This window comes from Scyliorhinus canicula, chromosome 1, assembly GCF_902713615.1.
Source record: "Scyliorhinus canicula chromosome 1, sScyCan1.1, whole genome shotgun sequence".
Classification (NCBI taxonomy): domain Eukaryota; kingdom Metazoa; phylum Chordata; class Chondrichthyes; order Carcharhiniformes; family Scyliorhinidae; genus Scyliorhinus; species Scyliorhinus canicula.
In genome coordinates, this window is record NC_052146.1 from 205,629,238 (window position 1) to 205,644,956 (window position 15,719).

Consider the following 15,719-nt stretch of genomic DNA (forward strand, 5'->3'; position numbering starts at 1 on the left):
CTTCCTTTTAACAATTTTGCTTCGCTTAAATCTGAGCTCCCTCTCTAGTTCCCATCTCCCTGCCAATCTAGTTTAAACCTTCCCCAAGAGCACGAGGGAATCTTCCTATCAGGATGTTAGCCCTGATGCTGTTAAGATGCAGCCTGTGCATCTTGTACCTGTCCTATCTTCCCCAGATCCGGTACCACTGCCTCAGAGATCTGAAGCGCTCCCTCCTACACCAGTTCTGCAACCACGTGTTCAATCACTCAATTATCCTATTTCTATGCTCGCTGGCATGAAGGACGAGGAGCAATCCTGAGATTACTGCATAACAGGCCCTGCTTTTCAATCTCTTTCCTACCTCCTTGAATTCTGCCTTCAGAACATCAGCCCCTTTCCTACCTAAATCATTGGTAACACCATTTACCATGCCCTCTGTCTGATCACCCTCCTCCAATAGAATGTCCTGTAACTGTTCCATGACATGCTTCACCCTGGCACCAGTGAGGCAACATATCATCCTGGACGCATGTCTACGGCCACAGAAATGCCCGTCTGTTCCTCTACCTAACCAATTCCCTATCAGCCCAGCTCTTCCCCTATTTTGTTCTCCCCTCCTCTACAGCTGAGCCGCCTGTGCCAAAAGCGTGGCTCTGACTGCATTCCTCTGAGGAGCCAGCACCCTCACCAATAGTCAAACTGGAAAACAAATTCGCGAGTGGGATCTCAGAGGATTCCTACACTACCTGCCTGGTTCTTTTGGACTACCTGATGGTCACCCATTTCCTTTCTTCTTGCTCCTAGCCTGCGGTGTGACCACCTCTCTGACTGAGCTATCCACGTAGCTCTCTGCCTTGCAAATGTGCCACAGTGACTTCAGCCATCACTCGAGCTCCAAAATCAAGTTTCTGCAGCTGGTGACATTTCCTGCACAAGCGGTCATCTAGGTCACGAGTAGTCTATATAACTTCCCACCTACTACAGGACACATATTTCACATGTCCAAGCTGCTCTCCCATACATTAACTTTATTTTACTTCGGTTTACATATATTAATTTCACTTGGCCTTAACTTACCTAAAGTTTTACAACTATTAATAACCCCTACCAGTACTGACAAATCCGTTTAATACTTAATGCACTTTACGTGTCGCAATGAATATTACTCAAAGAACCTCTTTCCCAGTGTATCGAGTTCTCACATAGAATACCTACAGTGCAGAAGAAGACCATTCGGCCCATCAAGTCTGCACTGATCCACTCTAGCACTCTACCAAGGCGCACTACCCTGCCCTATCCCCACCTAACCTTTGGACACTTTAAGGGGGATTTTAGCATAGCCAACCCACCTAACATGCACATCTTTGGACAAGAGTATCCGGAGGAAACCCACGCAGACACGGGGAGAAAGTGCAAACTCCATACATTCTCCCATGGTCGGAATCAAACCTAGGTCCCTGGTGCCATTGTGCCACCACCAATGAACCTAATTCTCTACTCACTCTCGATCTAAGTCTCACTCACTTCTCAGTTCCAGACTGCGTGCCCCTTTACTAAATTCTAAATGGTCAGTTTCCTTACCACAATCAACTCTAATGTAAAACTAAGAGCTGAGTGTGAACCCAATCCCATTCTCATGTTTTGGCGAATCTAAATTGTGCTCGGTCTGCATCATTACTGAAAAGGGCGTTACATTTCTGTGGCTTTGCTGCAACGCAGCACCACCTTGTGGCCAGATTTCCATTCTGAGGGTTTTGCAGCCCTGAAGGTGACAAAACGCGCAGCCTTTGTGCATCAGTGTGAGCTCCAGGCGCTGTAATTGAATGGCTCAAACATGACACCGACACTCACAACAGGAACCTCTGGCTAAATCCCTATCCGCAACAGATCTAATGCTGAGATGCCTCAATCCTTGATGTAAGGTGACCCGAAGCTTTTTTGCAATAAACGTTACCTCCAAAACAAAATAAAATGACTGTGGGGGCAGCATTAATGTTTAATGCTCTGAGGAATAGATGATAGAGAGAAGTATAGATTGTCAAATGGTTATATCACTTATTCTTCAGCCAGTTAAAACTACCCTTACTGATTGTTGAGTGATTTTGGTAGACGAAAATGATGTTGTTTACACTCCATTTAACAGAGGTTGTGTTAATCCATCACTTTCTCTTTCCAGATGCTGTCGGACATGCTGTAGTTTTGCAGCATTTTCTCCTTTCAATTCAGATTTCCAGCGTTCACAGTGTTTTTTTTCCCCTTTCATTTTAACTTGTATGGCTGTGTTAAACGTCAAATGTCAAACCGGTTTGCAAGCAATTTAAAATAGGAATAAATTGGTTGACATCAATGATAACGCAGTGACTTTGTATAGCATCTCAAATGCAGCAAAATGTCACACGGTGTTTTCCCGCGATTGTTATCAAACAAAGTTTGACATTAAATGAATCAAGGAGACATCGGCACAGGTGAGCAGCATTTTCAAAGATGGGAGAGTGATAGAAAAAAAGGTGGAGTGGTCTAGAATCATAGAATTTACAATGCTGAAGGAGGCCATTCAGCCCATTGAGTCTGCACCGGCCCTTTGAAAGAGCACCTGACCCAAGCCCATGGGCGGAATTCTCCGCAACGGCCGACGCCGTCGTGAAACCCGAAGTGTTTCACAACGGCGTCGGAGGCCGCTCCTTGCCCCCTATTCTCCCCTGGGGCTAGGAGCGGCGTTCCGTGAAACTCGGCCGCCGGTCCTTGACGCTGGCGTCAAGGCGGCGCGTCGATAATGACGCGGCCGGTGGCGCCTTAGTGACATCAGCCGCGCATGCGCAGGTTGGCCGGCTCCAACCTGCGCATGCGCGGTTGCCGTCTTCCCCTCCGCTGCCCCGCAAGACGCGGCGGCTTGATCTTGCGGGGCGGCGGAGGGGAAAGAGTGCGTCTCTTAGAGACGCCGGCCCGACGATTGGTGGGCACCGATCACGGACCAGTCCCCTCCCGAGCACGCCCGTGGTGCTCGATCCCCACTCCGCCCCCCACAGGCCCCAAACTTACCTCTCGCACTATGTTCACACCGGCAGCGACCAGGTGTGGTTGCCGCCGGCATGAACAGGTCGGGAACGGCAGGCCACTCGGCCCATTCGGGCCAGAGAATCGCTGGTCGCCGTGAAAAACGGCGACCCGTGATTCTCCGAGCGTAGTGTTGCAAAACGCGACACGCCATTTTGGGGAGGGTGAGAGAATCGCGGGGGTTGCCAGAGCGGACCTCCCGCGATTCTCCCACCCGGCCTGGGGAACGGAGAATCGCGCCCCACACCTCCACCCTATCCCCGTAACCCAGTAATCCTGCTTAACCTTTCTAGGCACTAAGGGCAATTTATCAAGGCCAATCCACCTAACCCGCACATCTTTGGACTGTGGGAGGAAACCGGAGCACCCGGAGGAAACCCACGCAGACATAGGGAGAACGTGCAGACTCTGCACAGACAGTGACCCAAGCCGGGAATGAAACCTGGGACCCTGGAGATGTGAAGCAACTGTGCGAACCGCTATGCTACCGTGCTGCCCAAAGTTGGAGAATTCCTGAACTTAGGACCGAGACAGTTGAAGGGCAAACCCTGAACAGTGGCGTGATGGAAATCAGCAAAGTGCAAAATGTTGTGTTTTTATAATGATACGAAAGCATCAATCACTCATAAGGGATTGTATAAGTATGTTGTGGGTCAATCTATTTAGCTAGTCACATAAGAACTGCACGTGGAGAGGAAGCTCGAAGACACCAGCAGCAGATCTGTGTGCGCTGTGTTGTGCTCATGGGCCACAGTGAAACTGAGACTTTATCACGTGACACACACTTCCCATCTTGTGAAAGCATTTTGCTATCCCTTGAGGGCACATTACAACACACAAGAGACCAGGGCGGGATTCTCCGGTTCCCCAGCCGTGGATTTCTTTGTGGCGCCCCCTTCGCTGGCAGCGGGATTCCACCTTCCCGCTGCTTGTCATTGGGATTTCCCGTTGTAACCGCCCCACACCGCCATGAAACCCCACGGGCGGGAGTGCGCTGCCGGCGGGAAAAGTGAATCACAATGACCAGAGAATTACAGTCCAGAATTGGAAGAGCAGAAAGATCAAGACGGGTTGTACAGCTGGAGGATGTTACAGTGATAGTGGCCATGTCGGAATTTGAAAACAAGGATGAGAATTTTAAAACATCCCAAAATTGGCAGGAACCTCCTTTGCAGCACTTTTGCGATGGAATAGAAGAAGGAATTTTTTTAACTTGAAAGAAATACACTCATAATTTTGATAGATAAATGCAATAAAAATGCTGAATAATGGGAAAAAGCAGAAAACTCTAAATGCAGAGAGAGAAAATAGATTTTCATTTCAGCTGGGTCTTTTGATTCAAGCTGAATGTAGTGCCGCTAAATGAAAAATATTTACCGTGGGGTTTCTTTGCTTCGGTGTGATAATGCAAGTGTGTCATGCTTTTATTTTGTTGACCTGACAGACTTGAATCGGCAAGTCCAGAACATCCCAGCTCAAGTATCGAGCAAGAACTTTCTGCCCTCGATGCAGAAATGACACAGAAATTGGCAGAGCTCAAAGATCAACAGCAGCAGCAGCTATTAAACCTGAGACAGGAGCAGTATTACAGCGAGAAATACCAGAAGCGGGAACATGTTAAACAGGTGTGGACGAGTGTCACTTCATGCTTTGTTTCATAATGCAGATGTACGTATTTAATGGGCAACTAATACTCAATTCAGTCTTTTCTACTGGTCATATTTGAACACACATATATATATCGGCATTTATTGCCCATCTCCCAGATATCCTGAGACGGTGGTGGTTGAGCTGTCTTCTTGAACTGCTACAGTCCACGCGATCTGATAGATATTCTTTGTTCATGTTAGGACTGTGGACATGGTTGGTAGAACCAATAATCCCTTGCCTATCCTGAGATGACCTTCTGCAACTGATTAGATAGGCAAGGAACTTCAGAGGGCAGTTGAGAGTAAATTGCGCTGGTGATGGACTGGAGTCACACACAGGCCCACGCCTGGTAAGGACACAGGGTTTCCTTCCTTTCACAACATTATTGAGCCATTTGAGTTTTCATCAAAATCCCGTGGCTTTAGAGTCACGTTTACTGATCCCCGCTCTTCATTTCCCGAATTTTAAAACTGTATTAAAATTCTTAAAGCATCATGGGGAGGGTGGTGGGTGGGCACCAAAATTGGCAGGTCAGTTGCCATATTTAAATAAACAATTAAGGGTCAATTAGGCTCATTATCATGCCAACCAATCCAACCAATAATACGCTGCTTGTGTCATATAGCTTTTGGCGTGTGCAGCAAGGCAGGAGTGGGAAGCCTGATTTTATTTTAACTCCAATGCTTAAAGGGTGGGAAGGAAGACAGGTTTGATATTAAAGGTCTGCTCTTTGCTGCTCCGGAGGTTGGTCCTATTTTCCATCCTACCCACTCCTTTAAACTCCACCCCCAACCTCCTACCCCTACCTAACCTGCAGAAACCCTCCCAGCTGACAACCCCAGATTTACCTACTTGGGGGATTAATCCTCTTCTCCTGCAGTCCCAGCAATGACCACTGATGCCTTCCTGGCGCTGCCGGGACAGGTGGAGCTGTCAGCTAATTGGATTGGCCAGCAGCTCCAGAGGGCGCAATTTCCTCCCCTATGTGGGACAGAAGTCCCACTTGACCCTCTTTAATCCGCCCCTCAGTACTTTATGACCGGGGTGGGGGGGGGGGGGGGGGGGGGGGGGGGGGGGGGGGTCGGGAGTCGGCGTGGAGTATGTCGGCAATATTGTTTCCGATGGTTGTGGGGGAGGGTAGTGGTATAATAGTAATGTCACTGGACTAGTAATCCAGGATAACACTCTGGGGTCATGGGTTCAAATCTCACTATGGCAGCTGGTGGAATTTAAATTTGATTTAAAAACCTAGAATTAAAAGCTCAATAATGGTGGCTGTGAAACTATCATTGTTGTTAAAAACCCATCTGGTTCACTAATGTCCTTCAGGGAAGGAAATCTGTTGTCCTTACCTGGTCTGGTCTACATGTGACTCCATACTCACAGCAATGCGGTTGACTCGAAACTGCTCATTGAAATGTCCTGGCAAACTACTCAGTTCAAGGGCAATTAGGGATGGGCACAAATGTTGGCATTGCCAGTGATGCCCACATCACATGAAAGAATAAAAACAAAAGAAGTGAATGCGGATTTAGTCTGTCATTGACAGAGGTAAATGAATGATTTAATACAAATTGCATTAAAGGGTCATTAATGGGAGAAAAATAGGGGGCGGGATTCTGTGATCCTGAGGCTAAGTGTTGACGCCATCGGAAATGCCGTCGCGTTTCTCGACACCGTCAACACGGCCTCAGGATCAGTAATTCTGCCCCTATAGGGAGCCAGCACGGCACTGGAGCGGTTCATGCCGCTCCAGCTGCTGATCCCGGCGTCAACTAGGCGCCGCGGGATCCACGCATGCGCAGTGACACCAGCGCCAACGTGCACATGCGCAGTGGCTCTCTTCAATGCACCTGTCCCGATGCAACATGGCGCAGGGCTACAGGGGCCGGTGCAGCAGAAAGGAGGCCCCCAGCCAGAGAGACCAGCCAGGCCACATCAGAGCCACCACCCCCTACCCTCCCCCAGGCCGGTTCTCCCCCCCCCCCCCCCCCACAAGCTGGCCCCCGACCCTTCCACGCCGAGTTCCCGCCAGCTGAGAGCAGGTGTGGACGGCACCGGCGGGTCTCGGCGTTTTTACAACGCCCGCTCAGCCCATCCTGGGATGAGAATCGGCGGGGGGAGGATTTTACCCAAATGATTCTTCCGAGGCTCCTAACTACCATGTGTCATGTGACATTCTGGTCCCAAAACATTATTGCCAGATAAGTTACTGAAAGCCCGAGTTGATAACAGGGCAGTGCCGGAGACGAGGGGGCGGGATTTTCCAAACCCTCCCCGCCGGGTTGGAGAAGCGCCGGCGGCGTCGTGAATCCCGCTCCGACTACGCCCGCGATGTTCTCTGGCAGCCAAAAATTCACAGCTACGGGAATCGTGCCGCACGCCTCACAGAATAGCGAGGGCCAGCGCGCGCTGTGGGCCACAGGGCTGCTCCAATTCTCCGGGCTGGATGGGCTGAAGTCCCGGTCACGCCCGTGTAAATCAAACAACCTTTTTAGCTGCGTCAACCAGTAGGTGGGGGAGGGGGTCGCCGGTGCAGGGTGCATGCCAGTGATCGTGGTCGGTGCCGGGGGTGGAGGGTGAGTGTTGGGGGGGAGGGAGGGAGGGTGGGAGGGTGAGTGCCGGGCAGGGTGAGTGCCGGGGGAGGGGGGGGAGGGTGAGTGCCAGGGAGGGGGGGCTGGGGAGGGTGAGTGCCGTGGGGGGTTGCCTGGCCAGAATTGGAGCAGTCAGGCCATTACGGCCACTGAACATTCTAACCATCTTATGCGGGACGCGTTTGTTACGGGGATTGGGTCGGACCTCATACGCCAGAGACGTTTAGAAGGGGCCACGCTCGATCTCGCAGAGACAAAGAAGCTAGCGCTCTCTATGACGGTTGGCTCGCGCAATGTTCAGGCCTACACCCCCAGCCGTGCGGCCCATCCCCTTCTACGCATCGTGGACCCCAGACGGCCGCCCCAGCGGGGGCCTCACCCAGCCAATACGTCTGCGCCACGCGCCAGCCAGCGAACCCCGGGGATCCCCAATGTTACTTTTGCGGCCAGCAGAAACAGCCCCGCCAATGCTGCCCGGCCCGCGCTGCCCTTTGTAAGGCTTGCGGTAAGAAGGGACACTTCGCCGCGGTGTGCCAGGCCTGCGCAATCGCCGCTATCGCCCCCACTCCCCTTGTTTATGGGCAATGGGCGCCGCCACCTTCACCTCCCCGGACCATGTGCGGCCAGTCGGCGCCGCCATCTCCCCCTCAGACCAACGCACATGGACACCACCAGTGTTCCTGGACCTGTGACCCCGGGCATCCCATCATCCGACACCAGTGACGACCAACCACGACTCGCCTCAGTGACCATCGACGAGTCTCATCCGCACAACCTGGCCAGTGGGCGCCGCCATCTTCTCCCCCTCAGACCAAGCGCGGCCAGTGGGCACCACCATCTTGTCCTCCGCAATCTCTCCCTCAGACCACGCGCGGCCAGTGGGTGCCACCATCTTCTCCCCCTCAGACCAAGCGCGGCCAGTGGGCGCCACCATCTTCCCCTCCGTGCGACCCATGGGCGCCGCCATCTTTCTCAACCCCGACCACGTGCAGCCCATGGGCGCCGCCATTTTGTCCTCCCCAAGACCTTCAGGCGCCACCATCTTGTCTCCCCCACGGCACATGGGCACCACCAGTGTTCCAGGATCCGTACCCCCGGGCACCCCATCATCCGACACAAGCGACGACCAACCACGACTCGCTTCAGTGACCATCGACGAGTCTCGTCCGCACAACCTGGCCACCGCATCAACCAGCGTTAAGATCGACGGACACGTGACCTCTTGCCTGCTGGACTCCGGGAGCACTGAAAGCTTCATCCACCCGGATATGGTAAGGCGCTGCTCCCGCGCAGTACACCCCGCCAACCAAAGAATCTCCCTGGCCTCTGGATCCCATTCCGTGACGATCCGGGTTCCTGTACGGTCACACTCACGGTCCAGGGCGTAGAATTCAGCGGCTTCAGCCTCTACGTCCTCCCTAACCTCTGCGCTGCCCGACTACTCGGCCTCGACTTCCAGTGCAACCTCCAGAGCCTAAACCTGAAATTCGGCGGACCCCTACCACCCCATACTGTCTGCGGCCTTGCGACCCTAAAGTTCGAACCACCTTCCCTCTTCGCAAATCTAACCCCAGATTGCAAACCCGTCGCCACCAGGAGCAGGCGGTACAGCACCCAGGACTGGACCTTCATCAGGTCCGAGGTCCAGCGGCTGCTTCGGGAAGGCATCATCGAGGCCAGCAACAGCCCCTGGAGAGCCCAAGTGGTCGTAGTTAAAATTGGGGAGAAACACAGAATGGTCGTGGACTACAGCCAGACCATCAATCGGTACAAGCAGCTCGATGCGTACCCCCTCCCACGCATATCTGATATGGTCATTCAGATTGCACAGTACCGGGTCTTCTCAACGGTTGACCTCAAATCCGCCTATCACTAGCTCCCCATCCGTAAAGCGGACCGTCCATACACGACCTTCGAGGCAGAAGGTCACCTCTATCACTTCCTCAGGGTTCCCTTCGGCGTCACCAACAGGGTCTCAGTCTTCCAAAGGGAGATGGACCGAATGGTCGACCGGTACGGTTTGCGGGCCACCTTCCCATACCTAGACAACGTCACCATCTGCGGCCATGATCAGCAGGACCACAATTCCAACCTTGCCAAATTTCTCCACACTGCCATTCTCCTAAACCTCACCTACAACAAAGAGAAATGCGTGTTTAGTACGAACCGCTTAGCCATCCTCGGCTACATGGTCCAGAATGGAGTTCTGGGGCCCGATCCTGACCGCATGCGCCCCCTCATGGCGCTCCCCCTCCCCCACTGCTCCAAGGCTCTCAAACGCTACCTGGGTTTCTTTTCATACTATGCCCAGTGGGTCCCAAACTATGCAGACAAGGCCCGCCCACTCAAACAGTCCACCATTTTCCCCTGACAGCCGAGGCTCAACAGGCCTTCGCCTGTATCAGAGCCGATATCGCCAAGGCCGGGATGCACGCAGTAGACGAGACACTGCCCTTTCAAGTGGAAAGCGACGCATCAGATGTCGCCCTAGCCGCCACCCCCAATCAGGCAGGCAGACCCGTGGCATTCTTTTCCCGCACCCTTCATGCCTCAGAAATTCGGCACTCATCCGTCAAAATAGAGGCCCAAGCTATCGTTGAAGCTGTGCGGCATTGGAGGCATTACCTGGCCGGTAGGAGATTCACTCTCCTCACTGACCAACGGTCGGTAGCCTTCATGTTCAATAACACACAACAGGGTAAGATCAAGAATGATAAGATCTTGAGGTGGAGGATCGAGCTCTCCACCTCCAATTACGAGATTTTGTATCGCCCCGGCAAGCTCAACGAGCCCCCAGACGCCCTCTCCCGAGGTATATGTGCCAGCGCACAAGTAGACCGACTCCGGACCCTGCACGACAGCTTTTGTCACCCGGGAGTCACACGGTTGTACCATTTCATAAAGGCCCGCAATCTGCCCTACTCCGTCGAGGAAGTACGGACAATCACCAGGGACTGCCAGGTCTGTACGGAGTGCAAACCACACTTCTACCAGCCGGACCGCGCGTGCCTGGTGAAAGCCTCCTGCCCCTTTGAATGCCTCAGCGTGGATTTCAAAGGGCCCCTCCCCTCCACCGACCGTAACACGTATTTGCTCAATGTGGTTGATGAGTACTCCAGATTCTGCAAGCCGGCCGTCACCCCCTTCGATTGTCCCTGGGTCCGTGACTGCACCGGGTCTATGGGTGGGTGTGGTAACTCCAGGAACCCGGGTCCCGTCTGGGCGGCAGCTGGGTGCTGGGACCCGGCTGCCCTCCGACCGCCCGGCCCCTCGGCTGCTCCTATCTCCACCTGCTGTACCGGGACGCCACAATGATGCCCAACCAAGGTGAGAGTCTCTGATGGTGGAGGGTGTAGGGGATAACAGGAGCGTAATGTCGAGGTCCTCATCGGACCCAACGTCCGGCGTCCCCTGGAGTGGTGTTTCCTGTCCATCCGTCCCCTGCGCGTGGGTGTCCTGGAGGGTTGTGTCCTGTGTGTGTGTGTCCTGGGTGGGTGTATCCTGTGTGTGGGTCTCCTGGGTGCTTGTGTCATGTGTATCAGTGTCCCGGGTCGACTGGGACGGGGGCCTGTTGGTGTGGCTGCCCTCCCTGTTACTTGTTACTGGATGTGCCCCTACAGCGTCGACACACTGGCACTAGATGGGGGCGGCGTACGCCTGACGCTCCGGGTCTATCCCTGGCTCGTGGGCGCCCTGGCACTGGGTGGGGGCATTGTATGCCCGACTGGCCGGGTCTATCCATGTCTTGCGGGCGCCCTGGCACGTCCTGGGGACAGTCGGCATCCGCAGGGTCCGGTGGGTCGACGTTTGGTCCTGCAATACACAACACATCGTGCATGGCTAGACACGCAGACGAGGATGGGGGAAGGGGGATGGGGAAAAGGCGGATGGGGGAAAGGGGGATGGAGAATGGAGGATGGGGAAAGGGGGGATGGAGAATGGAGGATAGGGGAAGGGGGGATGGAGGAAGGGGAAATGGGGGCAGGCAGTAGGGGGCCTCACTTGGTGGTGCACCCCCGACCTCTGCATCCACAATCTCCCGGTCCTCGGGTCCGTCTTCAAGGTCCAGGGCCCTCTCCTCATGAACGGTGAGGGGGCACAATTCAGGTGGACCCCCTCCGGTCCGGTCCCAATTGTTATGAATGCGTTTCTCCTGTGGTGGGGGGGGGGGGAGGGGGTGCAGGGATAAAGGGCAACAGTTTTTGGCAGACATATACATGTGGACCAGCGGTTGCGTGTATGATGGCATAGATTCACACCCATCCTGCCAATGCAGCCTGCATGGGTGGGTGCAGCCATGTCGGTTTCTGCTAGGGCTGTCCCGCCCATCGCGGGGTTGGGGGGGGTGGGGGTCTCACCCTGGCTGCCCTGACTAGGTCGTTGTCCTTCTTGTGGCACTGGATGCCTGTCCTGGCTTTTACGGCCACGGCGCTGATGGCCTCTGCCACCTTCCTCCAGAGGCGCCGGCTGAGGTGTGGTGCGACCCTGCGGCCGTGTCTGGGGTACAGGGCCTCCCTCCACTGCTCCACTGCATCCAGGAGCGCCTCGATATCCTGCTCCTGAAACCTCGGCGCTGCGCGGTGGGCAGCAATTTTGCCGGGTCTCCGGCAGGGGGCGTCTTTCGTGCTGCGACGCCGCATCAATGATGACGTGCGCGTCAGTGATGGGTGACGCCGTGGCGAATGATGTCGCGCTGCTGCCAGCCCCTTCCGGGTCGGAGGTTTCCCGACATTCCGGTTGGCCCGACGCCGGAGTGGTTCCCGCCGTTTTAAAGACCGGCATTGGGCCATTGCGCCAATCGCGGAGAATCCCGCCCGGGGTGCCTGGGACCTGAGAGGACAGGGCAAGCAATAGTGTATCTCCTTCACCAATGAAATTTAGGGATTACGGAATGTGCAAAGCGCTGAGACGGAGAACTGAATTCAGTGTTATATGGGAAAAAAGAGAATATAGAGAGGGGAGGAAAGCAGGCGTTAAGAGAAGGAGGAAACAAGAGGCACAAATAAAAAGTGTTTGAATGAAAAACATAATTATTTGCTTACATCTTCGCCCCCTCAAAAAAGTCAAAATCTGAAGAAATGAGACTGCATACATGTAATTTTCAGTGCCAGAGAGGTCAAGTGAAAGTAATTAACACACATTGTGTCATTACTCGGGTAGCTACACAGGTAATGGCAAGACCTCGCATTGTGTGCCCAGTTTTATGGGCAATTAATGGGTAAATACAGAAAATTCTGGAAAAAAATGTCATTTTCACAAAGTTAATGGCAGAACGGCATAAATTGGACAGCAACATTTTGGATGTTCACATTTAACCGCACAAGTGCTCCTCGCCTGAAGTCACTGAGTCATTTAAACATAAACAGCAGCAAGTGACATTCGCCTTACCATTATTTTGACAGCAGATTCTAGCCCATTGTAGTTACGTTTCACTAATAGATGGAGTTAGCCTGTGTTATGCCGGACAGTACGAACATTATACAATTTCCCTTGACCACAGGAAATTCAAACCACTGTGCCCCTGCCACAGGATTCCCCTGTTAATTAATTGCGTCTTCTGATTCTCACAGCTTGTGCAAAAACTCACCGAGGTAGCTGAGGAATGCCAAGCCAATCAGTTAAAGAAACTGAAAGAGCTCTGTGAAAAGTAAGTCTGGCATGCAACATTTATAACTTTCGGCGTTAAATCTCTTGCTGGAATTTGTGAAAATAAGTAGATTTTTTTTCTGATCTTTGCCTTCAGGGAGAAGAAAGAATTGAAGAAGAAAATGGACAAAAAGCGGCAGGAGAAGATCACTGAGGCAAAATCAAAAGACAAAAATCAGATGGAAGAGTGAGTCTGTCAGTCTTTGCATGAACGCATTATTGTAATCTTCAAAATGGATTCCTCAGTGGTCGATGTCACCGGGGCCACGCCTGCCAACAAAGATTTTCTTTTATTAATTTTAAAAACCGCTGGATTTGAGCCTGGGAGTGCAGAGACACTCTCCACAGTGTTCTGATCAAGCCCTGCCCACACACCCCTCCCCACCCGAGGTAACCTTCAAGGGAGGTAAATAGCCTGCTCTTTATGTTTTTTTCAAACGATAGGGCTTCCTGTGGAAGTAAAGAAAGGGATGTCCTATTTTTATGTTGCAGGATGATCAGTCGCATTATTCTAAACTAACTTTATTAGGAGCAGAATAGGGACACAATTTCAGGCCCGCAGTCAGGTTACAACTTACATTTACATGCGCTATCAGGCCTCTGACCCGCAGTTCAGGTGACCCAATGAAGTACAGAGGTACCGAGTGTACTGTATTATATCTAATACTGCAGTACACTCCCACAATTACTCTAATATCATGACAGTAAATGGCCTGATTTCTAGTTTTTTTCAAATGATAGTGCTGCCTGTGGAAGTCAAGAGAGAGCCCCACCCCCACCCCATGCCAAGGTCCATGGATGTGCAGGTTAGCTGGATTGGCCATGATAAAATTACCCCTTAGTGTCCAGGGATGTGGGGTTACAGGGATAGTGCGCAGAAATGGGCCTAGGTGGTGTGCTCTTTCAAAGGCTCAGTGCAGACTTCATAGAATCATAGAATTTACAGTGCAGGCGGAGGCCATTCGGCCCATCGAGTCTGCCCTCGCCCCTGGGATGAGCACCCTACCTAAGCCCATACCTCAACCCTATACCCAAACCTCCACCCTATCCCCGTAACTCCAGTAACCCTACTTAAGCTTTTTGGGCACTAAGGGCAATTTAGCATGGCCAATCCATCTAACCTGCACATCTTTGGACTGTGGGAGGAAACCGGAGCACCCGGAAGAAACCCACGAAGAGACAGGGAGAGCGTACAGACTCCGCACAGACAGTAACCCAGGCCGGGAATCGAACCTGGGACCCTGGAACAGTGAAGCAACTGTGCTAACCACTGTACTACCGTGCTGCCCATTGTGCTGCGGTGATGGGCTGAATGGCCTCCTTCTGCACTGTAGGGATTCTATGATTCTAGCTTCTTGCTTTGGCAAAGGAGTCACAAATCTGGAAAGGTGATGGGGATAATCTTTTTAAAGGCCACCTTTTATCGGGGAAACTTTTAAGTCACATTTGATCTTTCTCAAGTTGTATAAAAATGAAGAAATCTTTCCCAATTTGGCAATGGACAGAGATTGACCTTTGCCTCAAGAGTTAGAACATTCTCTGTGAATAAACCACTGACATTAGCATGGCGTCCATGAATCACCACTTTTTTACAAAGAACTCAGCATTGCTCTAATTGTCCTCAGCAAAAAGTGTCTCTTACATTTCGATTAAAATCTCCAGTCAGTGACCTTGGCATTTAAGGCAGCCATGAGCAGTTTTATTTCTTTATTCACGACAGACAAATGGAACATATTTTCTTAAGTGTACGCAATAGCTACAGATCTCCAATTGCTGGTTGTCAACTCCAAAGGTTATCTCATTTTCTGGCGCTGTCTGTCAATGGAGCCAAATGGTTTACTTTGAACTTTGTGGAAATTTGTTCGGATTATTTAGAGACCTATTTATTCCAAATTATGTTCTGTGATGGAGCGTTGTTTCAAAAAAAGAGTAATGGAGCCCTCTCGGCGGTGTGTGCTGTTTCATTCTGTCTCCCTTGTTTCATCTTACTTCACGAGCCTGTGGGTCAATGTTTCCCCCCATGGGACATCTCTTGTTGTTCTACAGAATAGGGATCACTGGCTGTAACAGGACTGCAAGACTTGCCCTTGCCTTCTTGGCTGTAAAGGATTCAGGGCATGTTGATGATGATTTACAGAAATGTCCCCTTAAAAGCTCTCTTTAAAAAATGCATGTTCAATCAGTATCCTGCTACACACCAGCACTTTTAGATACAACCTGACATGTACAAAAGGGTCTGCGATAAAACAAGATTACAGTTAAGAATAAACAACCAAAAAGAATTTATGCAAAGAACATTTATCTGCAATAACTAAGATAATCCTTCCTACTGCTTACGCAGTTTCTAAAGGAGCATTTTGCTTTCTTGTGCCAAAGACTGGTAAAAGAGCTGTCTTTTCCCTTACTTCATCCACTTTACTCTCCACTGTATGGGGATGCCACAACCTTTCCACAGTTCATCCCTACTTGACGCAGCATGCTACAGATGGGGAACTGGCTGGAACTTGTTTCTGATCCCAGTCTCAGGGCATTTTGACACCAAGACCTGGAGAAAACCATGAGTTAATAGAGTCAAAGGATGGGCCATCAGCTGCAGCATGGACAGGGGAAACCACCCACGCTTGAAAATAACCTGAAGTGGGATCTCCCACACTGCCTTCGCGCAGTCAGCCACCATACAAATCACAGACAGGACTGTGCCATCATGCCGTGGCTGTTAACTCAGGTCTTTGCATTGATAAGATTTCATGTAGGGTCGTATATTGACAGGATGGCTCAATCATAAAATCTTAA

General features: G+C 51.8%; 1 protein-coding gene across 3 annotated transcripts in view; it reads left to right on the top strand.

The window, feature by feature from the left end:
* LOC119971165 (1-phosphatidylinositol 4,5-bisphosphate phosphodiesterase beta-1) overlaps positions 1-15,719 on the top strand; it is a 983,652-nt gene that overhangs the window by 860,721 nt on the left and 107,212 nt on the right. For all 3 annotated transcript variants that reach the window (XM_038806377.1, XM_038806362.1, XM_038806370.1), the window contains 3 exons: positions 4,481-4,661; positions 12,851-12,927; positions 13,024-13,113. In XM_038806377.1, coding sequence (XP_038662305.1) covers positions 4,481-4,661; positions 12,851-12,927; positions 13,024-13,113 — 348 coding nt within the window. The remainder of the gene's footprint in view (positions 1-4,480; positions 4,662-12,850; positions 12,928-13,023; positions 13,114-15,719) is intronic.